General features: G+C 49.2%; 1 protein-coding gene across 1 annotated transcript in view; it reads left to right on the top strand.

The window, feature by feature from the left end:
* The window catches only part of LOC128728829 (longitudinals lacking protein, isoforms J/P/Q/S/Z), a 51,662-nt gene extending 24,485 nt beyond the window's left edge, over window positions 1–27,177 (top strand). The window contains exons 2-9 of the mRNA XM_053822478.1: window positions 9,349–9,540; window positions 9,642–11,375; window positions 11,462–12,038; window positions 12,122–12,528; window positions 12,613–12,699; window positions 25,774–26,178; window positions 26,215–26,884; window positions 27,026–27,177. Coding sequence (XP_053678453.1) covers window positions 9,349–9,540; window positions 9,642–11,375; window positions 11,462–12,038; window positions 12,122–12,528; window positions 12,613–12,699; window positions 25,774–26,178; window positions 26,215–26,884; window positions 27,026–27,177 — 4,224 coding nt within the window. The remainder of the gene's footprint in view (window positions 1–9,348; window positions 9,541–9,641; window positions 11,376–11,461; window positions 12,039–12,121; window positions 12,529–12,612; window positions 12,700–25,773; window positions 26,179–26,214; window positions 26,885–27,025) is intronic.
* The last annotated feature ends 345 nt before the right edge of the window (window positions 27,178–27,522 follow it).

The following is a 27,522-nucleotide window of genomic DNA, read 5'->3' as shown; positions in this document are numbered from 1 at the left end:
CAAACAGACGTTGCGAGGTTGGCTTTTTTTTTTCTATCGTCGCTCTCTTCCCTTTTCCATTCGTTTCTATTTGATGTCTATTTTCCAACACCGTGCGTGTGCCCCCCTCCCCCCCCCCTCCTTCCCCCTGCCCTTCACGATGGTCGTTATTATTGATTCGTGGGCTTTCCCCGCCAGGCTTACCTAATGCCAGACTCTGGTGCATTTGCATTTCCGTCTTGCACGCGTTGCACTTGCGAGGATCGAAGAATGGTTGGCTTTTGACTTTTGTGCGCCTTGTATGGTAATGTGCTCTCCCCCCTCCCCCTCGGCCGTGTGTGTGTGTGTATTTTTACGCCCCTTTTTCCACGGCAGCTTCTTGTGGTGCGTCTCGTTGGTTCGTGCTTACGGTGCGGCAATCTCGCGGTTGGGCCAATATTCCCGCGTTGTTGCGGATATTGCGTGATTGACGTCCAAGGGGATATTCCTTACCGCTTGCGATTGGAAATGCGTGGGAATATTTGCACCGCCGCGGATGGCTTCAATGGTGGGGTTTTTCGTCGTTTCGCGAGAGCCGCGCATGTTTGCTGCAGGCGTGGGTTGCCCTTCAGAACGTGCGGATGCTGTGCGTTAAATGTTTTTACATATTTTTCTATTCACGTTTAAAAGGCAACACCCATAGGCTAAAGAAAGAAGAGGAACATTTAAGTTTGATTAATTATAAATAAATCGTAGTTTATTGCAAATTTTACTATCGATTGTTATTCCAAATCACAAAATCTTCACAAAAATTAAATTTCATCTTCATGCTATTTCTTTTCTAACGATTGTAATTATGATAGATTATTCATTCGAGCGTTAAGCACCACGTGCTCATGTATCAAGAGGACCTAAAATTCGTACCTTTCCATCTTTCAAGCCTCACAAAAGCTCTCACATGGCTTCAATCATCCTTAATTGGCTTTTGCAGCCGGCCGAGCGCGCAGCATAAAGTGCGTTTTGTGTGTGAGCTGTGCGTTTTTTTTTCTCTTCTCTCTTTCTCTCTCTCTTTCTCTCACGCACCTCCCGCAGCCAGCTGAATGCTAATTATTATTGCACTCGATTCGCATCCATCCTCACACAACTTTTCACATAACCACCCCGGTTTCGATGTGCCACTGTTGTGACAATAATGACAAGACCGATGGTTTGCTAAATGACCGTGCGAAAGTGGCTACATAAATTAGCCCCGCGCTCATATGCCGCCTTGCTATGCGTGTTCGCGCGCACACGAAAGAGAGAGAGAGAGAGTGTGTGAGTTGTGCCGGCGAAATCCCGCTGCCATCGGAGAAGGCGAATCCGTTAATGTGTCACCGGAGTTTACGATACGATACGTTTCGGTCGCGCCAGCGTACGGTGGGTTTTAAATATGCGTGTCTTTAGTGGATCCCCCCCACCAGGGGAAGGGAAAGAAAGGGGGCGGGAATCTCGTTAAGCCGGAGGATTAATTCCACCCCAGACCGACTGCGTGCGCGACTTGGGTTGAGGTGAAAAACGCGACTCACTTCGCGGCATCGCTTAATCCAATCGTTGAACGTATCGATAATGCTACCACACGACGGATCGGTTTCGGTGTAATTATGGCGCCCCCCCCCTCTGGTGCAGGGGGTGTGGGGAGGATCCCGTTAACCAATGCAACACACACCTGCTGCCTACCAACACCGGCGGCGCCATCGATCCGGGTGACGGAGAAGCTGCACAGGGCCGTAAAATCTCGCAGCAATTTAATTAAAGATTAAATAAAGCTCCCACGCCCTGCTGCGCTCGGTTATGGAGATTTTTATGCACCATGTGACCGCCAACCCTCCCTCTTCATCCCCTTCTTTCTCCATTAAAGGCTATTCGCGCGGTTTGTGAGTTTGTCTCCTTGCTGCAGTTGAGGGTGCGCCACCATTTGTTTAATGAGCGTTTTTATTCATTAAACTAATGTAGATAAAACGCGGAAAAAAAACACACACACCCACCCACGGAGGTGTGAGGGTGAAAGGGAGGGCTTGGTTGCAAGAAAATAAAAGCCAGAAGCTGCATCCGAGACCCAGAAAAGAGCGCCAAAAGAGTGTGCGCAGAGAAGAAGAAGAAAAAAAGAGATCGCATTTTTATCGTTTTATTTCTCGCCTTCTTTTCTTCCTTTAACGCGTTAATCGTCGTTTCGTCGTTTGCCGCCTTTTATTTTCACTTCTGCAACCGTGGTTCCTGTCCTTTGTTCCGACATCCGGAGAAGCCAGCGCATCGCGAGCCCCGAGCCGTGCAGGAAAGACTTCAATGCGCTTTGAGGCTGATAATTTCGGCTACGAACGGTTTGGTTGAAAGAGGCACGCCCGGATAATGATGATTTTGATGGGATATCCAAACATCACCCGCGTGAGAGTGGGCTTTTGCGGAGAGGGAGAGCGGGTAGGGGGAGGGGGGGAGAGGGGTTGATTTGGCGGGTGCAAATGAAGGAGTCGAAGAAAGAAGGAAACAAAAAAAACAGCCCCAATCTCACACAAGAAGCGCGAAAGCTCCTTGAACACAAATGACCCGGGAGGGATTCTGGCTGAAAGGAGAAGTGAAAAAAAAACGGCTGCACCTCTTACCCGCACCTGCACCTTATCGGGGTGAATTGAAGAAGAGAGAGAGAGAGAGAGAAAAGGCGGAAAATAAAGATAAATACAGCGCGCCAAGCGACGAACCCGTTCAATTTATGTTAATAACAACTTTGTTATACAAATTACCATTTCATTAACCACCGCGTTCCGGTTCTGGATGAAGGGTGCAAGTCCGGGCGGGGGGAGGGGGGGGGGATCCGATTTGTCACCTTAAGGTGTGTGTAAGCCGCCGTAGCCGCGGTGTTGCCCTTCTTTTTCCCTCTAAAACACCTTTGCTCGATGGCTGTGTGTGGTGGCTTTTCCGAGCCGTTTTTAGGTGCCGCGGAGAAGAGGAGAGGCTCTTTGGCATATTATCGTCCTCTCGTTTCACACCCCGCTAGATAAGCTGTGTCCTCCGATGGTTGAATCCTTGTCGCCGGCACAGGTGTGCGGGTTTTTTTTTCTGTTCATGCTTTGCCCTTTTCGCTATGAACTGCTGGAAAGGAGCGAAAAGTGAGCGAACAAACAAGAACCCTGGCTCGTGAGGAGGAAGGTGGTGCACGATGGGGTGCCCTCCCCCCCTCTCTCCATCCATCCTCCAACCGGTAACGGAAAGAAATGGAATAATTATAGACATTTATTATCAATTTGGTGTACATTAACTGCAACACCTCGCGCCGCGTCGGCTTTCGCATTTTCTTCGCCCTTTCTTTGCGTTGTCACCTCGTTTTGTGAATGGACCTTTTGTAGGGGGAGGAGGGAAGGCACTCTGTGGCACGGGGAATGTGAATTCGTTTCGTTTTTGTGTCCCACTTTTTTTCAATCTTTTGTTTCGCTTCTTCAACTCCGCGTGCGATTGGGTTGATCAATTTGTTCCACGCCGAGTGCACCGTGGATGCGCGCCCATTGCTGCACCGAGTCCTTTCATTATGCTCCCACCGCCCCGCCAGCCGCTTCACTCCCCCCCCCCCCCCACACACACACACACACCCGCGCGCGCACGCCTCCTGTTGCTCCGTCATCATCCATCAATCCGTTCCAGAAGGGTGGCCTTTTCGCGTGAGAGAGCCCCCAGAGACTGGACTGGGTGAATCATATAGAGCGCGGTGGGCTCCTCCCGACCCCTTGCCCCTCCCCCCCCCCCCTCCTCCTTCTACCCTTGCTCCATTAAAAGAAAATAAGAAAAATCGATTTCACCAACTGACTGGGCATTATTTTGATTTCCCACCGGATTGTGTGCCGGGGCCGCCCGCCCTGCGATCGTTATCCTGTGGCGGAACTGGACGACTAAATTAATGGAACCCGTGTGGAGGGATTTAGCGCTGTGCGTGTGTGTGTGTGTGTGGTTGGGGAAGTAATAAACAAAAAAAAAACCGTTCGCGCAGCGTTTGATGTTAAATGATGCTACCGAACCGTGTGTGCGAAAGCGCGCGCGTTCATCTTCATTACCGCGAACGTGGACTAATTTCGCCGTCGTCCTTTCCATTGAAGGCGTCTGGGATGTAATGCGCTTTTTTTTGTTTTCGTTCGCTCTTTTTGCCCGTGTGCCCCTCCCCCCGCACACGATCCTTTTTTCTTTTGCGTAAAAAGTAAAGTAGCAAACGAGCAAACGTTTTAACGATGTTTTTTTTGCTCTCTTTGCTTGCGCGACGTATCGTCCTAGCGGAAAGAGCCCTCAATTTTCCCGGCCTTTCAAAGAGAAGCTTATTTTTTTGCTTGATTTCTGTGAATGAAGCATTTTTTTTCTGCACCCCTGATCCGCTTCTCCTTTGGGAACGCTTTTCAGTAGCGATTAGCGGTTGGATGCAGCGCCGACAAATGAGCGAACGTTTTGCTCTTCTTCCGATCGATGGGAACCGATGTGTGCTGCGCGCGCGCGCGGCCAACAAAGAACTTCAATCTCGGCAGCGACGAACCTTGGTTTCGTTTTATTTTATTTTATTTTTTTTTCTCTTATCCCCGTCACTGGCCAAGTTCATGTGTATAGAAAAACAATTCGCTTCCTCTGCGAAGAAGTGGTCGTACCCCCCTTCCGCCTCCCTTTTGCCCTCAGCCACACGATGGACGTGGGAAAGTGATGATTTTCATCGAACCGATCCGACAAGCGACGAACCGGCTTGAAACTTGGTGTAATGAGCAAATGTGTCTGATTCTCACTATCGGAGGGGAGAACGGGATGGTGGCGGTGGCCAAGTGCATCCTACTGCAGGTTAAAGCAGGTAGCAGCAGCTAGCGAGAAACGGATGAAGGAAACTCCATTTTCTTACCGCCCAAGCGCGTTCGCACAATTCGATGTACCTGAACGCTCGATTTTGGCTCGGTTTTCCAGCATAGCTCCGGTGGGACAGGAGGGTGTGAAAAGGCTTTCCTCCCTTTTGGAAGCTTCCTTCTTCCCTTCTTTCCTCTTACCCGCAGCGTTTTCCCACTCACATGCGAACCAGGCGGAATTTACGGAACCCTTACGCGGGCGTGTGTCGTTTGCTTGCCGAAGAAAATCCAAAAACCCGCGGGAAATGCAAAGGAACTTCTTTTCTTCCTCTCTCTCTCTCTCTCTCTCTTTCTCTCGTACGGTCACGCCTCTTCAAAAGGGGTGAGACGGACACACACGAGCAAGAGGGGATCGATACACAAAAGATAAATGGATTGCGATGGTCGGTGTGTAGAGCCCGCGTTGGTTGATTGCAGAGTGATTTCTCTTCCAGCCCTGCAACATTTTCATCCTCCCGTTCATCCTCCCTCTCTCCATCACCCGCGGGAGTGCATTTCCTGCAGCAACACTACACACTATGTTGCGGCGCTCCACACCCGACGTGCGTCATTTGACGAGCCCGCGCTCGGGAAGAAGATGCATGTGATTACATTTATTATTTCACCTCGCCCATTCGCACCCCTTTTCCGCAACCCCTCACCACCATGCGTTTGATCCACTGGTTGCGGGCGGCATGGTAAGGATGCGCGCCTACCAGCCTTTTGTGCGCATCAGTTGTTTTTTTTTGTTCGTGCCGTAGTTTTTTTCCGTTTCCAATGCGCAGAAGCGTTCAGTGGAAAAGGCGCGTAGCTACGCTTTGTTGTGTGCGCCATCAGGTACCTGGTCCCTTCTGGTCTTTGGGGAGGAAGAGGAGGAGGAGGCGGAGAGGGTCGATTTTCCCTGCCACTATGCTAATCCGCGGTTGGTGAGAGCAAATACGGCGTCGTCTGCAGGTGTGGGATTTTTTATTTAGTTATTTTTCTTATCTCCTTCACGGTCAGCACCCCAACAACCCCCTTGCTCTACCGTTCCCTGGGGCGCACGGTGTGGGGGCCTGTAAATGAATTGCTTTTGCGCCTGGTGCATTTACCTTTTTTTTATTCGCTCTCTCGCTCTTTTTACTCACTCACGTTTGCTTTATTCTGTGCCGTGTTTTGTGCCAATTCCAGTAGTTAAGCGAGTCACCGGGTGGCGTTTTGAATTTTGTCTTTCATCCTCCACTCCTCACCCTTCCCTCCTCTCCATCCATCAACCAGCAGGGCGCCACCGCGGTGCATCCGAGAGAGCTGCACATGCACCCTCACCCATGTCCTGCGTGTAGGGGGGGGGGGGGTTGCGAGAGCCGGTTGCGATTGAAAATTATCTACCATGATGAGTTGAAAAAGGACCGTAATTATCATCAACGACGTACGGGATTCCGCGGCGAAACTTTTACACCCCAGCCTCCGAGTGCCGGCGCGGCTTTCCTTCGGCTGATTTATGCTTTCACGGGGGTCCAGTGGGGAATGGTGGGTGGGAACACCCCCCCCTCCCTCATTACGGCTCCCTCCCGATGCTCTTTTGATCGCCGACACCGACGCGCGACCGTGAGGACGGAAATATCCTGCACATACGCGACGTCATGTTGCGCCACCGAACCACCGGCACCCCTAATGACATCGCTACCACCGCGCGGTGTTCGTTTGTTCCTAGCTGTTAGGACGGAGTTGTGCGCTCGTCATTCTCCCGCCGGCTGGGGTGAACTCATTTAATGACCATTTGATACGTTCGCAGGGTTACAAATCGATTTTGGTGCAATTTCCTGACCGCCGGTGCGGTTTGAAATTGTGGGAGAAGGGAGGGGGTGGGAGGGAAAGGGAGAAGAGGGAGTGCCAGGTGGGCCCCCAGCTCGTCATAGATTTCCCGGGACGATCAACTCACGCAGGCGCGCGCGAATGCGGCAAAACGTGACGCCTTATCGCACTCCCGGTGTGTTTTGTGTGGCGTACATTGTGAGAAGAGCCCTAATGGAAGGACGATAAAAAATCGGGTAGAGGATGAAGAAGGAAGAAAGAGGGAGGAGCCTGAGAACGGGAAGAAGAGGGCGAACGACAGCAAAAAAAAACGCCACGAAAATGCAACCAATTTGTTGCATGGGAATATAAGCGCGGCTCGTTCGGTGCAACGAAAGACTTAAAGCGACGAACCCCCCTCTGTTTAAATCACTCTCGAAAGGATTAAGCCGTGGGGTTGCGATACATAAAAAAAACGCATCAATGGTGAAAGCAAGGCGTTGTTTTTTTATGTTTAAACGGTTGCACGGTGTGAGGTTGAAGGTCGTCGTAAAATATAACAACGAAAAACGAAAAAAAAAACACGTTGCATCCACCTTCGAGACATGCACCATTTGGCTGGTCGCTCCTTTCACCGAACGCGCTGCCGTCCAAAATTTAATTATTGCTTTGTGCGCTCCCGCGCATTTAAGCAGCAGCGGAAAACCGGTGCACCCTCACCAGAATGAAGCTATTCCAATTCATTTTGCACATAAAAAGGTAATGCTGGAAGCCGCCACAAATCAGTGAGGGCAGCGTTCTTCCCGGCTGTGGGGGAGCATAATTTAAAATCCGCTCGAAAGGCGGACATGCCGCGCATCGAACGCGCGAAAAGTGCAATTTTGTTGTCGCAAGCGGTTCACACACTCTGCTGTCTGGGTTGTTGCTTCTTTTGGTTGAAAGCTGTGCAGAAGCATTTCACCGCCATTTTCTAAGGAAACCAGCGCCCAACGTATGCCCTTATGCCCTTCGAACCCTCAGCGAACGGGCGCTCTATCGGCGTTGTGGTGCTGCTTAAATGATTTCAAAATACGCGCCTCTTCCCCATCGCTCGACCCAAGACGTCGTAAAATTCGACGGGCTAATAATGGCTGCCGCGCGCGCGACACGAGGGTAATGCATTTTCTGGTGAATATTAAATTATTTCTACATTTTACGAGTCCGCCTCTCGCGCTACGTTCACCTTGCATTTGGTTGCTTCTTTGAGCGCTCCCGATGCAGGACTGCAGATATTTTACAACCCTCTCACCCGATCGCAACCTATTAAAACGGACGCGCGGACTTTCCGGAGGCTGAAAGGTTGGGTTTTTACGACGCTCGAACGTCGATCTCGCGTCGGTCAACTCTCTAACCCCCTGGAGGCTAACTCTAAATCGCAAAAAAAAACCTCTTGCGCACATGACCCGAGATATCCGTAGGTGTGCAACCACACCCCGTGTGTGGTTGTGTGTTTGGAACGCAGTGCAGGACCACCGAACTCTTTTTATGACGCTAGCCAGCTCCACCGCAGGGGTTCAATACAGGAACTTGACGCGAAACAATGCTTGCGTGTACTAGCCCTCGCTAGGGGTGGCCTTCGAAACCGGACCCAAGACACACACATACACACACATAGAGTCTCGTGGTTCCTTGACGAGCGAACTTTACGATCGTTTGCAAATTTATATTATTTTTTTCGTCGCGCGTAATTACTTCATAAATAAAAATCGGTACCAAACCGGCACGGGCGGGGTTGAGAAATTCAATCTCCACCCTTACGGGAAAAGAAGGGAGAAAACCACCCACTCATGAGCCAGTGCCCAGCTAGCCAGGTGTGAAACCAAATAGGGTTTGATCGTAAAGTGGAGCAAAAATTATTATCGCACTGTACTTGGTACTGTATTGCCTCTTTATCATGTTTTGTGGACAATTTTCTGTGGTACTAAAATTAGATATGGCAATGGCATAATTGCCTTTACCATTTTTGATGACAACGCCCCGTTAAACTCGGGTCAAAATGTCGCTACAAAACGATGGCTATAAAGGCTAACCATATAAATAGAAGCGACAAATGGGTGAACCTGTTCGAGCTTGTAAACTTTTCCTCGACAGAACCTGAATTAAACCTCCCCAGAAAACGGGTTAACGGCAGCCGCCCAAGATTCTCCCTCTCAACGTCCACATTCCCCGGGGAGCTATTCACGGGTGGGGTGGTGAAGAGCTCACAACAAAACAAGGCCTCAGACATTAATGATAATCAGATTGATTGGCGTAAAGATTCAACGATCCCTGCCCACTATTCCGGAGCCACTCCGCGATCGCTTTCTCCAGCAAGCGGAACCAAACGTGTTGTTTTGTGTTTGATTGATTCTCTGTCGTTGGGGAGAGAAAGGGTGAGGGGCGGTGAAGGGATGGTCTCTAGGCCCTTGACAGGTGACGGGTAATTTGTCTCGCGAACAGCTACCATCGGCCATCATCGGCGGGAAACCGTTATACACGGCCACAGCCAGCATTGTTACTATTATATACTACGCTTTTGCGCCTGGATTGCTGCAATACCTAGCGAAAATAGTCGCTATTGTGGAGATCCCCGGTTGAATGTTCTCTTCTCTTCGCTGTTACTGTTTCGCTACATTTTGCAACATAGTTCGATGATGACGAATGATGACAAATGATGCCGGTTGAAGCGCTAACGTGCAGTGTTCCGTGTTGTTCTCCGTTGCAGGTTGTACTCTCGGCCTGCTCCTCGTACTTCCAGACGCTGTTTCTCGACCATCCAGCCCGACACCCGATCGTCATACTGAAGGACGTCCGATTCGCCGAACTGCGCACGCTGATTGAATTCATGTACAAGGGCGAGGTAAATGTCGAATACTGTCAGCTTTCGGCACTGCTAAAAACCGCCAAATCGCTCAAGGTAAGTGGGGTTGTTGTGCGGGCTGTTTCTCGTGCGTCTCGCGAATGTTCTAATCTGAGTGTCGAACACCTGGCCCATATCTCTTTCTCGCGCGTGTTCAGGTGAAGGGTCTGACGGAGATGACAAATCAGAGCAGCCCGCTGACGGAGCCGAAGCTAGAACCTGAGCGACTCAGACCACACAGCAGCCATGGTGCAGGAGGAGGTAGCAGCAGTAGCAGCGGAGGAGGCGGCGCCCTGGCCGCAACAGAGGCCATCCTTCCGACGAACCTCTCGACGACGTTTCCTACGGCGACGCTAGCGAGCAGTGGCAGTGTCGGTACGACCACCTCCACAGTTGTCGCCTCCACCATCACCACCACGACCACCAGCAGCAGTAGTAGTAGCAGCAGCAGCAGCAACAATAACACCAGCAGTAGTAGTACTGGTGGCGGGAGTGGTGTCAGTACGAGCCATGCGGGACCCGGTGGAACGGGCGATCCGGACAGCGTAGACAAACGATCCTCGACCTCGCCATCTTATCAACAACAGCAGCAGCAGCAGCAACACCATACGAACCAGCTGCCAGAGCAGCAACATCACCATCACCCGCATCACCACCACTACAACCAGCAGCAGCAGCAACAGCGCTTGAGTTCCTCCTCCGGCAGCCCAGGTGCGACGTCCTCCGTCAAGAGCAGCGGTGTCACGGATCTATCAACTACCCTCGGCAAGACTCGCCTGCTGGAGGACGACCCCGAAGAGGGCGCCATCGAACGGCCACGAGGTTCGCCCGTCCGCCCAAGGCTCTCACCAACGGCCGGAAGTCCTACAGTCGCGAGCAGCTCGCCCCTATCACTAACACGGAAGCACCGCGACGCCACCGCAGCCTTATCCTCACCGGTGTCGTCGTCTCTGTCGGCGCTGCACGGTGGCAAAGCCTCGGCAAGTTCCTCCTTCACCTCGGTGGCGGTGTTGGCCACCACCACAACCAGCAGCAGGTCATCTCCGACGCCACTCGGTCCTACGGTAATCCAAAGCCCGGCTAGGGACACCGGTGGGATACTCTCCTCACAGTTGGCCGCATCCGCCGTCAGCAGTGACGACACCAGCACACCCATGCACGAAGAAGAGGACGATGAGCGACATCTGCAGCACGGGGTGGGTGAAGAGGACGAACGGGACACACCCCCACCGGTCACGGACACCACCAACTTGCCGGAAGAAGCCGACGCATCGGCGGTATCCTCGAAGGCTAGCTCGAGCAACCAGAAAGCTGATCATCAACTGGCAGCGACTCAATCGGATCAAGGAGTAACGATAGCAGTAGAAGGAGGGCTCACCTCGAGTGACGTGGAAGAAGGCAGCAGTGATGAGCAACACCGGCGGGAAGCAAATGATCCCGACGATGAAGCGCAGGTGGTGACAACGGCATGCTCTTCCTCCACCTCAACAACAGCTGCTGAGCAAACACCGCTGCCTGGCAGCAGTTCCCCGGAGTTGTTAAGGCCTAACTCAGCAGGCAAACAGCACGAGAGTAACTTCGCCACCGTATCGTCGCTGATCGCGGACAGTGCGAGTGGGGCCAGGAGTCCAGGACGTCGCAGTCTGTCGCGCAGCCCGGTTGGTAGTGAACACCTGCTGGATGAGGCTCGTCGACCACCGAAGTGTATCAGCAGTAGCGCGCTGTTGCCGATGGTTGGTGAGCTGCGTGCGGACGAACAACAGCTCGTGTTGCGGGATATCACGATCGCGACGGAGTACGACGATGATGATGAAGAGGACGACGACGAAGGTGACGATGTTGATGATGGAGCGGCCGCAGATATGTTGCTGGCGGCTGTCGCTGTTGCACAGGTAAGTGTTGTAGCGAAACACCCAACGAGTGGAGTGTGTGTGTGTGTGGTTTAACACCTTTACTACCAAACTTCTGCTTCTTGCAGGTTGATCGTGAGGCTCGCGGTGAAGGTGGAGAGATAGGCACCAGCACCGCCGGAAGTGGAGGTGTTGGACGACGTCGTCGACCTGTTAGCGCTCATGAAGACGATGAAGGTGATGAGCTGATGGGTTCCGCTGTAACCACCGCGATCGATGATGACGTTCACGAGGATGACGATGATGACGACGATGATGATGACGATGATGATGAGGATGGTGGACCACATGATCTGCATATCGGCAGCACCGGTAGTACCGGGAGCACCGGAAGCCTGCTTGGGCACAGTCGGCACCATCAACACCATCTGTTGCATCCACACCACCAGCAGCAGCTTCAGCAACACCTGCACCAGCAACAACAGCAGCTGGTCGCAGTCGAGCTGCTCCGATCGGCTGAGCAACATCAGCAACGTCAACGCCAACAACAGCAACAACGTCGTCGGCGTTCTTCCGAAGATGGTGCACCGCGGCAGAGCAACAGCAGCGGTGCTGCAAACAGCAGCAGCAACAACAACAACAACAGCTACAGCAACAACTCCGACGACGAGTACCAGCCGCCGGTGAAGATCAAGAACGAAGTCGGTACGTATAGATGGATGGTACCTCGATTAGAGCCGCCTGCATCGTTGGAACTCGCTCAACAACCGCATCCTTGTTCGTTGCAGATTTTTCACCATTTTCCGGCCTGAACATGACGATCAAATCAGTCGGTGCAGCGAACGCGAACCTCTCCGCCGCACTCAACTCCTCCGCAGCGGCCAGCTCCTCGGCCGCCCTTCTGCTCGGTACGGACCTGCGGCCATCCTCCCGCGGGCTTTCCGCCGACGCGCTGATCACCGGCAACGCCTCCTCTTCGACCGGTGCGGCAGCCCAAAGTGCCACCGGAAGTGGGAGCAAGAATGGTGAACAGCGTGAGCGCAGCTCGCCTCAACACCTGCACCACCACCAACGAACGGCGGCGGCCACAGCAGCTGCTCTAGCGGTGTTCAATGCCAGCGGTCTCGCAAGTCCGCTCTCTGAACCGATCGCAGGACCTTCCGGCATCATGGGACCCGTCCAGCAGGTGCCTTTGGTACGTTCAGACTGCCAGAATCCCCCCCCCCCCTTCTATACGCCCACCCCTCTAACCCGTGTTGAATGTCTTCCCCTTTGACAGTCGCTGAAGAAGGAGATCGACTGGGACCGTGGCGACGACAAATCGTCCGGTGACAGCTCCCTGGACTTTCGCCACCCGCACGACTCGGTGAGTGAGACCGCTCAGAAAAGCAATCCTTTCGTTTCGTTTTTGTTTTTCTTTCTTCTCCTTTTATTTCCGTTTTATTCGTGTGTCGTCGTTGTGCCCGAGCGCCCGGCCAATTGTGCTCCTAGTGTGCTTAGCTGTTTTGTGTGTGCGTGTGTGTGTGTGTGCTATTCCTTTCGCGGGACGAAACGCGCACTCTCCCCCCCAAACCCGTGTCCGGACGCGCTCGGAGGCAACATCCTGCCCGGCGTGTCCTGGCCCCTTCCCTTTCGGGTTGGGGATGAATTTACGGAGCTGCGGTCCGCGCCGGGACACACATGCGCCGCTCCGTTTCTCTCTCCAATACTATGGCAATGGCGTGTTTGTTACGAAGTACCGTTTTTATACCACTCTCTCTTACCATTTACATACTACTCTTAGCTCTTCGTGTACTTCTTTTTAACTTTTTTTTCGTTACGTGTAAGGATATGTTTGTTTGTGTTTTCGTTTCTTTGTCGTTTTGGTATTTTGTTTTTCATATCTTTTTCACGAGACTTGTGCCACTGTTGTTGCTCGGTTGCGAACTGTGTGTAACTGTGTATTTGTATGCCGGCCACCTGTCCCACCCCCCTCACCATTTGTTCCTTCCCTCCCGTCCCTCTGCTATCGCGCCGTTATCCTTATCGCTCTCGGATGGTTGCACGCACACACGAAATGCACGGGAGCCGGTGGCGGAAAAATGGAGCGCGATGTGTGTAGCTATTTGTGGGAGTGGAAGGCGAAAAGAAGCACGTGGAATTGATTTTTTTCTTTCTCGCGGTCGCCTAGCGGTCCGCCATATTTAGGCTCTTCCCACTTGTTTCTAATGATGGCTGCCGTAAATGTGTTGTTGTCTGTTTTCATTGTTATTATCGTCTTTTATACATATATACATAAATATAAATATATTCATAAATGTCTCTCTGTATGTGGTGCATGTTGTTTCTTGACGTCGATTACCAATACGAACACACACACAAACACGATATCGACAGGAACACACGTCTCTTCATGGCACCGCAAACGCTGTTTAAACGATTACTTACCATTTTCCTTCTTGTACCTGTAATAAAACTAGTTATCCTTGTCTACCAGCAACTTCTAAAATCACTAAATATCCTGTGCAAAATTCCGCACAATATGCCGACCCTCATTAGCTTGATATTTCGTGTTATACTGCAACGTGTCTTCGGACATGAGCCCAAACGAAGAAGTACACGAGCCATATTGTTCCTGGTAAAAAGGCTAGCTGCCGTAGAACTTTTGTACACTTCGCCGACGTCCAAGAAAGCTACACAACCATCCATACAAACTCTTTTTTCCGGCTCAACCTCTCACTGGCCGGTAGAGGAACCATTCGTCCTTTTACCAGACATAAATTTCTACCACCATCTCCCACCACCTCGCCCTTCACGTTCTATCTCTCTATCCTCCTTTACTAACCTTTCCCCACACCGTTTTGAGAGCAGAAACTCCCAACATCACGCTCCTGGGGTTGTGCTGCGGCGTCAGGACACTCCTATATCCTGCTGGCAGGGCAGCGTACTCCAGTTCCGCATTAGTCATTAATATTTCGTTTGTATCTGTGTTGATGTGGTTGTATCGGTGTTTTGTTTTTCAGTTGAAAACGTCCAATTTGTTTCATCCCCTCATACTGCAACCTTCTCCCGCCTTCAACTGACCGCTTTCGTTGCAATTTCATTTTCATATACGAAGCAAATGTTTAAAGCGTTGTCTCCTCATTTAGATTCGGCTACTCAGAAGCTCAACACGTGCATGCATTGCTAACATATTTTTTTTTATTTCAATTTCATCCCGACATCTCGTTCACCTTTCGTCCATCGCGATTTCACCGTGTATCCTTCCTTCAACTATTCATCGGTGTTGAATGTTGTCCGTAAATGTGCGTGCGTCTGAGTGGGCGCGCGCGTGGATGTGTTCATTTTCTGTTTCCATTGTGCCTCTCGTTGTTGTGCGATTAGTGCATCGTTGTTTCTTTTTTTTTTCGTGTATTGTTCTCCAGCTACTGCAAGCATTCGTCCGTGCAGCTCATCGTTGTTTCGTGTTGCAACCATTCATTTTCATGTCGCCGTTGTGCTATCGATAGTAATACGTGAACCCGTCACAGGATCAAACTCATCCCATTTGCTGCTAGACTGTTCTGCTTCCCATTACAAGATTTCCACTGGATCCTTTCTATGCGGGGAAAATATATCTAATGAGACTATAGCTCATATCCTTTCGGATGTGGTATGGCATATTTTCCTGCAATCCACAACCCATCAATATGAGCCAGCCTTCCGTTGCTATTTCTCCCGTCGATAGACCCGTCGATGTAAAATTTCCTTCTTGAATATTTGACTTTCATTCTGAACGTCAATATTTCCCGGATCAAGTGTCGAAACCATTGGTATGTGTTTGGACAGTTTTCTCTTTTATGCCTACGCGTCTCATATTTATTATTATCCAAGTGAACACGTCACTGCGTCTCGTCGCTTTCCCTGACGGGAGTCTATTGATTTTTTGACCGATGGACGGTGTTCAGAAAACATTTCCCAACACCTCTACCCAGCCCTCCCCCCCCCCCCCCCCCGCACACACGTCTCTTTCCCGGTGCATCTCCACCGAGGGGTTTGGTTGCTTGCGACGACGACGATTGTGCATTTACGCCCGACCGCATCCTCGGTGCGGCGTTTATGGAGGCTTTTTTTTCGCTCATCCTCCCAACCAGACGGGGTCTACTTCTGCCACATTTCGCACGTCGATACGCGTCAACCGCTTGTCAATCGTGGTTTTTGGCATCCGCCAGCAATTGACAGGTATGTGTGTGATACGTGTGGAAGAGTGTCTTTGAATTGTGACGTGTTGGTTTTATTGTTTCGATTCCACCACGCTTTCCATTGCATTGAATCAGGCGCGATTCAGATGTGGAGCCACAGCCCTCTTGACGTTTCCCCGTTACTGGTGCATCAATTCGCATCGATCAGTGGCGACAGTGATGCATGATGGAAGAGAAATTCATCATTAATAAATAAAAAAAACACAGGTATCATTTTCGCTCTTTCGCATAATTTAAAATCGGAACAGACGCGCCGAGCTGCGAAAGAAGAGCAACACTCTGCAGGGTGGAAGTTGATTAAACAGCGGCAATAATGATAAAGTTGATTTCATCTCTCGAAAAGTCCATTAGCCGCTATCACTTCGCTCGTTCAATACTTCCCGTACTGAAGTAGACCCTTCCGCTTGCTAGCAGTTAAAATATTCAAAAGCAAATATTGCTGGAATATCAATCGACTGGCCAATAACTATTACCAATGCGTAATATCCTACGCAGTTACCAACCCACTCGCTGACGACCAAGCTTCCTACACACCAGGCGTTGCCAAACCAACACTCTAGAGGAACGCCACCAGGGGTTTGTTTCGTATCGGAAAAGAAATTTTCCAGAGATGTCATCATACATAACCCCAACCACCCGCAGGTTCTTTCTTCAGACTACCGCAAACAGACCGACTTGCAGATTCGACCTGCATAAGACATCAGACTCGTCGAGCTTAACGTGCTGGCGTGATGATAATGGTGGGTTGGGCAGTTCGTTTCTAAAAGTGGCTCGCTTCGAGCGGACATACTGCCAGAATTGGAGACATAGACAGGCTGGTGGACAGTAGATGGTATCTTTACAATGCATCTTCCATTCTTCTCTCATCCCACACTCTCTCGCCCCCCAATGTCGCTCAACTTGTCAGTAGGAAATTGCGTCGTTGGCGATTTGATCAGCTGCCAATATAGCAAGCCCCGATTCTCGCACATCCCACGCAGGTCCTGTCTGGCCATTCTATTTGTTCGCCCTCCCGGAATCGGTGTAGTTCATGGCGTGTGGACAGCAGGACGCTGGTTTTCGACATCTGCAATTGTGTAACTCGCCCTTCTCGTGTGCCAGGAAGGGGAATAAAGAAAGCAAAATTTCACCTCATTGTTCTCGTGCGCTCGTGGATATGTCGACCGAGAATGGCTATTCTACGCCATCGGGTAGTGGAGGTGACCATCCTCTACTGGTGCTTCCATACGGACGGAAAAGGGGAAGGGGGACTAGGAGAGGGAGAGGGGAGGTAAATTGATAGCAACCCCACTCCCCTTTCGACACATCGAAAGCACTCTTAGGGAAGAAAGCAGCCGCAAAAAAAGAAAAAAGAAACGAACACCAGGATCAACAGCTCCAGGTTTTCTCTCTCTCTCTCTGTCGAGCTTAGCCTGACCAGGAGATAGGAGTCCCGGTGAGGTGTTCCGCCCAGCGACTACGCATGAAGACCAGTCGCGATTCCGTGCCCGAATCAGTGCCATTTATTATTCATCATTTAATTAGTTTTACAAAAGTTTTCCATTTGTGCTCCGACAATCGAATGACCACGGCTATTCGAGGCTATAGAGCGAAGGGCTTAGGAAAGGTATAACAACCATCAGCGAGTCGGACAGTAGTTACGATATCGCAAACGTGGTGGAGAAGGGCGCGAGTGAGTGCTGCAAATCTTCAATTATTAATCCACGGCTCGTACTACTGTCAAAGCGCGACTGGAAGCGCGTCCATAATATAGAGGCAATGCATTTACCCTACTACTGGCCTCCAGGCCGAGAGAGCGATTTAGACTTCGAAAGTCGTGTTTGCCATCTCTGATTACATGGCCTCCTTCGTCGGGCTCAACACTCCTCGCCCACATCGGGCGCTCTGATGTTCCAACATCGAAAAAGGACACAAAAGCAACGAGTGAAATGCCAAACCTGTAATGTACACGCATATACACACACACACACATACATCCTGGAACGTTGCGTGCGCGTGACTACCTCAAACATTCATGTGGGCAAATTGGAGCACAAACCATAACCTTAACGGGTATATCGATTCCTGCACCAACCCTGCACTTTGAGTCCTGCAAAAGTCCTCGGACAGGTGGCTGGAACGCTCGCAGGTCTGTGTTTGCTCTCTCTCTCTCTCTCTCTATCTCTCGTCGCCCTAACACCGGCCTTTTGTCCCTGAGACCACGTACAACATGTCCCCATGAATTTGGCTTCTAATAATATGACTCACTGCATCGATCCAGTTTGAAATGTGTTAGAGGAGCCTGCTTCTCTGGAACCCCTCCCTGTCTGGTGTGAAAAGCTGACTATTTTTTTAACAACGTGATAAAATACCTAGTGTGGGAGACATTAATTGGCAGGTGAGACTGTTACGTCTACGTCTACCTCAGTACCGAAAGCTCATCCAGTATCGACTTCTTCCCAATGTAGCCCTCGTCAGAAGCGCACACTTGTCAAAGCTTTGTCTCGACAAAGCGCAAGCGGTTTTCTCGCTCTCTCTCTCTCGTTTTCTCTCTCGTTCCGGCAAGTGAGCACGCAACAATGACATTAGCGTAATCAATGGCCATGTGAGTACCACGTCCAGGACCTACCCTAAGGAAAAACGCCCTGAGTACAACCGTGCTCAGGTTAATCGGGTGCACTAGTCGATTTCGACTCGAAAGGACCAAAACCTTTCCCCAAGTATGGTGGATTGTGTGTGTGTGTTTGGAAGGCGTTGTTTGAGTACGTCCAGCATTACGATTACGTGGTTCCCAAACCTGCCGGAGAGCAGGTGTTCATGGGAACCCGACAAAGGACATAAATTTCCAGCTAAAGGACGCACACGGTTTCAATGAGTTGTCAATCGATACGCTTATGTTTCGCTGCCTTTCTCTTGCTCTCTTGCTGGTGACAGCTTTAGAGGCGAATATATTCCATGTGTGTGGATGCGTGTGTGTGTGCTTTGTCCTTTGTTATCCAGTATCAGCTGGTAGACAGCTCCTCTCTTACTACATGTTCCTCTTCAGCATTTACTCCTCGATGGTCAAATGCATTCTGTAGGTGTTATTATGCAGTAAGGTACCTGGTGAGACGAGGACCTCTTTTTGTCTCTATTATCCTATTCCCATCTCCTCTTCCCCCTTCTCTCTATCTGTCTATCAACCACCTCTTAGTCTCGTCTCATTTCGCTAGAATAGTACTAGCGAATGTGCATCGATGTCGATTGGATTTTCCCACGCGTTGCCCTATATCGCTCCTGGTTCTTCTGGATCATTCAGCGACCCATCACTCCCTCTGTAACCACCCCTCCTCGCCTACACCATTTGCCCTTTATCTCCACCTCGTGCCTAGTGCATACAATAGGTCTCGCTTATTACAATTTTTAGAGTTCCTGTTTGCTTTTGGCGTCCATTGCCGCCACATGAGTCGCTACCATGAGTCAGTCATCCTTCCCATCCTTTCACCTCTTGTCGCCCTCTCTTCCTCCACTCCTCTTTCTCGTGCTTTCCGACTCTTACCCGCATTGTTCGATTTTGGACAACGCAACTCCCATGCCCCTTCAGTGCCATTGTAAAATATACGAAGCTTGTCTATGAGGAGGAAACGGATCTCCTGCTTCTCCTCACCACCATCCACATTCCCCTTCCTCGTTCTAATCTGAACACACACACTGCACTGCTCTATACGGTTTGATTGCAATCGTACATTTTCAATTCCCACTCCTGGTTAGAAGAGCTCCAAAAACACACACACACGCACATTCCATTTTCCATTTGTGCATTTTGGCACACTGGTTGGAGAGCCATGTTGCTCGGAACACCCGGTTCTGTTGGCATATGACCTCATATTCTTCTCTCCATTTTATGTTTCGGTTTTATTTTACTTTTCGAATGCCCCCCGAGTCTACCTTCTGTAGGTTGACAAAGCGATAGAAAGAGAAAGAGAGAGAATGAGAGAAGGGACGTGCGACAAAAGCATACACATACACACAAACACACACATGTTCCCGCTTTCGATGCAGCTCGAGACCGAGCGACCGAATTACGTGACCACCAGACGGGACGGATCGATATAATATAAACTCACGACACTCCTGGTGAGGTGCAAGAGATGGGGGGGGGGCTAGTGAGGTGGCTTTTCTGTGTGCTAGGGGATGTCGTTTAGCGGGTTAGTGCGAAAGGGGAGACACCCCCCCCAGGAATGCAGGTGTGTGTGGGTTTGCGCAGACGATGCGAACCGATGTGACAACACCGGTCCTTGCAAGGACGAACAGGGGTGGAAAGCGGACGCAAGGGGAACGGCTAAACGAGGACACAAAAATGTCTCATCGCATGCCCGAACAAATCCCCCCTCCCTCCCCACCGTCCTCCCGTGTCACCCGCCACGTGGCCGCATTTATGATGCCCCCGAAAGTTTGAACCCACCAACCCATTATGGGACGATGTTTGGCGGGCTCCGGGATTTTCCATCGATTTCCCGTCTGGGCCGGCTCCGGTGGCAAGCTTTTCCGACCCAAATTGTGAACACAGCAAGGTTAGCCGCGCGGGTTGGCCCATCGCACCCTCTGCCCTTTTTTTACGGCGCGCACTGTGATGCAATTGGTACGAACCACCAGGCGCCTCCATTATGCGGTTTCTTTGCTGCGGATCTTGTTCCGGTTTGGATTCGATACCCCGGAAAGGCAGCTAATGTTCCTGCAAGGAATTGAATGCATTTTCTTCTGAACTTGAACAAAAGATGTACGATTTTTATACTCGACTACCTCGATGTCAGCCACCGGGAAAACTTTAAGAGGGCAAATACGCGTGCTGATAGGCGATTGTTGCGTCGCCCCACTGTCGCTTCATTCGCTCTTATATTTTTGTCTCGTCATCCGATCCGTACTATTCGCCTCTTCGCTCCAGTGCGTTTCAAATAATTTCTTCGATTTTACTTTCGTTTTTCTTCCTTTCTAAATGTGCCATTGTACATAGTTTCAATCGTTGTCTCCTTCCCTCTCTCTCTCTCTCTCTCTCTCTCTCTCTCTCTTTGTGTGTTGTACTTCTCGATGTGATTTTCAATTTTTTCTCGGTGTGTAAATGTTGTGCTCATAAACGAATTCAATGTGTTGTATCATTTCGCGAGCAGGTAACTAGCCTTGTTTTATATTCCTCATTGTCTTTTTGTTTTTTTTTCCTCACAATTGTTCCGTTTCCTGCGCTCAGAGGGAGTTGGAATGATTTCGGTTCCATCCATTTGCTCGAAAATTTTTACTTTTCGTTCTTCCGTTTACTACCGTTTCGGTTTATTACGCCTCCATCCTTTCATATCTGCATTCGATTATCATCTTCTACCACTCGTGTCATCTGGCTCGTCTCTTCATACTCATCACTCCATACACATACCCATATTTTATGCGCCATTCGTTTTCATTACACTCCCTGCCGATTTGATCGTTTCCGTTTGCGTTTCTCTTGTCTAATTTCCAACTCTGCTCTCAAACCCAACCTTTCCCAAATCCCGTGCTTCGTCTTTACGCTTCGTTTTTTTATTTAAAGTGATCGATTTGTTCCATTTCTCGGTGTTCTTTATCGTGTTTGTTCTTTATATCTCTTCCCATTTTCCCTTTGCCCACTTCCGTATTCCTTGATCGTTATCGTTTTACCGTGCGTTTTTTGCATCTCTGTAGTTTTTATTTTGAGTTTTTACTTGTCCTCGGTGTCACGTTTGTTATGCGCGCGCTCGCTCGCTCCACGCAGCAAAACATACCACCAATCACGTTTTTCGTTCGTTGTTTTTCTGCTCTTTTGTTTACTTTACCAGTCCGTCTTGTGTTTCCTTCATTATGTTCTTTATTTACTTCTCTTCATTATTTCCTTTCCTGCGTTTCAGTTTAATATAATTAATTGTCAAGAAGTTGATCTACGTTTTTTGAACATGGCTGTGCTAAATATATTTATTCTATATAGATTATCGATACAAAACCTTTCGGACCAAAAAAAAAGAAATTAAAAAAAATAACACAAAAAAAATTACACCTAAACATATCATCCAATCGAAATCAAGATGAAAACCAAAATTTGTTCACACGTTCTCTAGTTTTTGTGTTTCCTTTGCATTCTCTCAAAATTGTTTTTTTTTGTAATTTTATACCTTTCACTTTACATCGCATTGGCTGTCAGAACACTTTTTCGTTTTGATTATCGTTTTACTCAAATTCAACTCAAAATCAATATATGTAAATATATAGAAAACTCCTGCTATATATTTAAATATGCATTTTTTTCTTCGTTCAATTGTTTATCTCTTTTATCTTATCTTCGTGAAAAAAGTTATTAGTTCAAGCTCTATTTAAAATGTTATCTCTCTTAGTAACATTGTTGTTTTCAACTACGTGTTTTGTTTTTGATTTCATTTTGCCAAATTATTTTAAATTTTCAAAACATTTGCAACGGCGGAGCATTGAATAACGAATTTACATACACACAATATTTTGTTTTTGCGAACATTGGTTTTTCCATCTTTCGTTGTTCTATGCGGCATTTTCCGTTCTATCACGGAAGAAATTTCAACAAAATTATAGTAAAAAGGAATGCAATATTTTCCATGTACATATAATTCGAGTAAATTATTCTTTTTTATTTATTACCGCTATACAAAATTGAATCAAATGTGGCCCTGATCTGTTTTTGCACCGAAAAGGTGCGCATAAATTGTTAATGTTTTATTTCAATAAAATTCCTGAAGCTCGATAGCATCAAACAAAATTATCAAAAACGACAATAAATAGTAAGTGAGAAGCAATCGAAAGGCGACCATATCGATGGTCGAAAGAAAAAAAAGAAACAAAAAGAACAAGCGAGACGTTAAAAGAACCAATGTTCGGAACCGATCTGTGTCATGCAAATGTCAACAACACGCCGCCCGGTCATCCGATGTGACTGGGCGTGTAAGAATGGAAATGAGAAAAGAACAGAGGGAAATGCATCCCGCTATCTCTATCGCTATCCCACGCTGGGTAGCAGAGAAAGCTTCTTGCCTTCGTGTAGCAAGCATTCCATGGTCTGTTCTCCTTTCCATTCTTACTCACCCGGGAATGTGTCATACCTTCAAACTAATCCCAATTGGTCACTAATTAGTCAACATTCAGTCAATCACGCAGAAGCGAATGAAAAATAATTATAAAAAACAACAACCGAGAACAGGCAAATATGCTCTCCTAAATACCGGCATCTCTTACACCTATGTGTTCAATACACCTATGTGTTCTCCCCAATCGGCTGTCAAATAAAAATCTGTCAAAAAAAACCGCCTTGGCGCTCGAAACCGACACCAACGCCACCCTTCAACGACTCGAACGCTGACGCTTCGCCGCGCCGAATGAGCACAGAATAAGTAAAAACTAATAGCTAAACGAATAAAATAATGAACCTAAAAGAGAAGAGAGAAAAATCAAAATCAAAATAGTCCGTCAGTCCGGCGGCCATCGTGGATCGGATGAAGACAAAGACGGTACTAGTAATAGTGAAAAATAATGTTAAGCAAACCGAACAGAGAAAAACAGACAAAACAAATCGCGCAAGTAATTCAAACGATAACAAAACGAAGCAGAAAACGTTCTTGAAGTATGCAAAAAGCTCGAAGCACGCGCGATAAAATCAAAACGAAAGCAACCAGACAAAAATCGAATTTCAACTTCTTGTCAATCAAAAAAATATACTAAAAACACTCACAAACACACACTTACACTCTTTAAATACTAAACTTTACTGTATGCGAAGATACCATTTACAACTCCTGTACACGCTATATTTATATATTATACAACAACAAAGCTCTCCTGAACAAAGGCTAACAATGAGATGAAAACGAAACAATCCAAAACATTATTCGAATGGCTACCCTTAACCCCCAACTATCATTGCCTTATCCCCAATCCATACTCATCATTCTCTTTCTCTCTCTCTCTCTCTCTCTCTTCCCTTTCTCTCTCTCTCTCTCTCTATCTCCTACATACACTTACATCGTTATTTGCCGTCTTCTTTTTCTCACATTTTTTCGCTGAACTTTGAGGTCCTCCCAAGCGATAGTACACTTGGTTCAGTTGGGGAACGTCATCACGATTTTCTCAACGAATGGAAACCCTTTTCCCGCAAGGTCTCAATTGTAGAGTGTTTAAATGGTATCCTTTTTCGCGGGGTTTCGTCATAGTCGTCCTAAATGCTCCCACGAGTCTACAACATTTTATCGTTCGTTCCTCTCCACGAATTTCACAGTCGGTACCACTCGATCATATGGTATTAGTTGACCTGTTAACTGACAATCCTTTACATTCGGCGTGGGAATGGTATTCGTCGGTGTTAATGATTGCCTGCGTGGGTTCGTTATTCCATGTTTGTGTCTATTTGCTTTCCTTGAAATGGTGTCTCGCATCTATCTTCATTGATTGCCCACAGATTACTGCGTTAAAATCAACGTTAAATTATTCATTCGACAAGTGTTCATTACGTCACAAGCATTATCCATTTACGTCGTTTGGATTTCCGCTGGTGTAGGATTGAATAGTATTTCTTCTTAATTTTGCAGTGTTGGAAAATACTACTACTGTTTTGGCACCTTCGTGTCGTCAGTGTTGTATTATTAAGTCTTGTTTCATTGCTTAACGCTAGCTAGACGCAACAATAATAGGAAACTTAAGTCCAAACAAAAAGATATGAAAAAGCTTCGGATTTGTCTAACATCCTGGCTCGTACCTTCGGCAGTGGTACGTGGGGCATGTTGCTATAGAGATAACATTTGGTCTTTAGTTGCTTGCTGACGTATCAGCAAGGACGCTGGATTTTCTTGCACTTACCCATAAATGGAGCACACGACTCCGCTATCCTTTAGAAGATTCCATCGACGTAGTCTGGGATGAGATTAGATTCTTAAAATGGCATCGTTAAGATGACGTCTGTAGCGACTACTCGCGCTCGTTGATAGCTTTGATTTTCTTCTCGCAATCATCGCTTTTCTTCATTGCAATCATCTTTTCCGGCCAGCTGCTTTCCGCAAGTTAGATAAAAGAGTAAAATCTCCAAACTGTATTTTGTAATCGACTGCCCCATTTGCAGATAATAAGAAGCTAATCAAATAGAACTGTTCCTTTTTGTCGACCACCGAATCATGCTCAAACCACGAAGAAAAAACCCGTTCGTACACTTCGTTGGTATTTCTATTACCATCAGTGGCGTTCCATTTCGCTTGATATTTTCTCCACATCAGGGGTTTCTTTGCTATCAACACACACAATCGCGTTCTTGGTCTACTCTTGCACCCTGCTCAAAACAGAACAAGGATCTCTAATCAACACCAGGCGGCGAATTCACGGCACGTACAATTTGGATTCTCGGAATGCTTGCAATCGTTTTCTTCGGGAAATACTGTCTTTTATGTCCGTACTCGAGTCATCTCCTTTTTTTTCATAAATATTAATACATTTTATTTTTAACTCTTAGACTCCTCCCATCCGGTGTGCATTTCGTTTCCATCCTTCCTGCTTTAATTTTTCCCACTTTTTACTTGTTGCATTGAAAGGTTTAATTTTCAGTTTCACCTTGTTATGTCGGGGGTCATTTCATCAATACTGTCACGGTTGCGCATACTCTCATCCCTACCCCTATCACTTCTGGCTTTCTTTTTAAAAAAGGACATTTTTCGTGTCAATTTAAACTTTATGTTCTCCACTCCATTTGTTTCTTGTTTCACGATTTAGTTCTTCCACTGTTCGCCTCTCAGCTGTCGATGCTGGTTCCTTTCGATGTTTCTGTCACCCATTTCCTTACTCGCTTCTACTACCAGTTCACCTTTTATCGCATCCACTTGTGGGTGCTTCTTGGAATGTCCTTGAAACGATTAGCTCCCTAAAAAAGATGGTCTCAGCTCAAATTCAGGACCACTGCAGGCATCCTGAGCCGAGCACGTGTGTACAGAGAAATAATGAAGAAAACAGAGAGAGAGAGAGAGAGAGAGAAAAGTATGACAAGCAGCCTCCAACGTCTCTTCTTTTCCCCTTCACTCTTACGCCCCCTCTATTTCCACCCCCCCCCCCTCCCCCCTTACCCCTCCTTTCTCCCTCTCCCCCCTCCCCCCATTCCACACAAACACATACACACATACAGACACGCGCAGAGCCACACGCTGGAGGCAACACAGAAAGCGAGAAGTTGACATTTCCGATTTTTGTTTGGTTCTTCCCTACAGGAAGCATCGGAAAGGCTGCACGGCGGAAGCGTTGGTGGTGTTGGTGCCGGCGGAAGTACCGGGAGCGGTTTGAGTGCAAGTGGCAGCGGAACCAGTGCGAACAGCGGCAGTGGCGGTGGCGGTGGCGGAGCGGCCATCCTTGGGCTGTGTACGTCGTCCTCCCACGGGAGCGGCGGCGGTGGCGGTGGTGGTGACGAGCGCGGTGGTAACGGCCGAGGGTCCGTCGGCAGTGGTGGAGGCAGTGCAGGTGGCGGTGGCAGTGGTGGTGGCGGTGCAGGTGGAGGAGTAGCTGGCGGCACCACCACCAGCGTCAGGGATGGCTCGGCAGGATCAGCCGTGAGTGGTGGTGGTGGTGGGTTAATAGGAGTAGGTGGTGGTCCGCCAGGGTTGCTGGTGGCTGCGGCAGCGGCCGCAGTAGCAGCCGAACAGCAGCAACAACAGCAACACCCACATCAACACTCCCACGCGCACCACCACCATCATCACCACCCGCCGGTAGGGGGCGCTGCGGCAGCAGTAGCTGCCGGGCTTCCCATCCACAAGTGCATGTACTGCGGCGTGACGTTCCACAACCAGAACAAGTTCACGCGCCACATCCTGTCCCACTCGCTCGAATCCCTCAAGTACCGCGAGGCGACGCACCTGATCCACCCGAGCCACCTAGCGCTGCACCATGAGCTGACGCAGGTGGCCCTGGCGGCCCAACAGGCACAATCGCCATCACCATCACAGCTACCGTCGCCACACTACGGTCACCATCGTGGTGGTGGTGGACCTCCCACGCTCGAGCAGATGCTCGACCCAACCGACGCCATGTCGGCGGAACTCGAGCTTGCAGCTGTTCTCGCCTCACAACCCGTCGGTGGGCTCGGGCTGGGGCAGGTGGTTGGCGGGGCTGGCGGGGGCAACCCGCTCACCGGTGGTGTCGTCGGTGCCGACCAGGGCAATAACGTGGTGCTGTGCAAGTTCTGTGGCAAAAGTTTCCCGGACGTGACGTCACTCATCACGCACCTGCCGGTGCACACAGGTGACAGGCCGTTCAAGTGCGAGTACTGTGGCAAGGCGTTCAAGCTGCGGCACCATATGAAGGACCATTGCCGGGTGCACACAGGTACGTTGGTTCATCTGCTCTGGTCGCTGGTTCGCCGGGCGCGCCCTTCTGGTGGGCGCCCCTTCTTTGGCAGGTCTCCTCGGATCCTCTCGTCTCGGCCAGAACCAATTCAACTGAGCTGGCTTCCCTTCCCCTTTGCAGGTGAACGACCGTTTCGGTGTGGCATGTGCGGGAAAACGTTCTCGCGCTCGACGATCCTGAAGGCGCACGAAAAGACACATTATCCAAAGTACGCGCGAAAGTTCCTGTCGTCCCCACCGCCGATCGACGGGAAGGACGATTCCCCCCAATAGTGCGACGATTTGCATCTGCTGAACTTTCTCCTCCTGTATCAACTGCAGCAGCAGCAGCAGCAACAGCAGCAATTGCAGCAGCACCAACAACAGCAACATGCACTGCTGCAGCAGCAACACTCACGTCAACAGCAGCAACAGCAGCAGCAGCAGCAGTTGAACGATCACAGCAACCGATTTCATCAGCAACAATCGGCTGCCCATCAGCGGCACCAGCAGCAAATGCTGCAGCATGCTGACCCATACCCGCTGTTGTTGCAAGAAATGATGCATCGCCAGCAGCAGCAGCAGCAACAGCAGCTCCAGCTGCAGCAGCATCAACATCAGCAGCAACAGCAGCATCAG

Source organism: Anopheles nili, chromosome X (genome assembly GCF_943737925.1).
Source record: "Anopheles nili chromosome X, idAnoNiliSN_F5_01, whole genome shotgun sequence".
Lineage (NCBI taxonomy): Eukaryota > Metazoa > Arthropoda > Insecta > Diptera > Culicidae > Anopheles > Anopheles nili.
The sequence above is the reverse complement of the archived record's forward strand: the minus strand, read 5'-3'. Positions and strand labels throughout refer to the sequence as shown.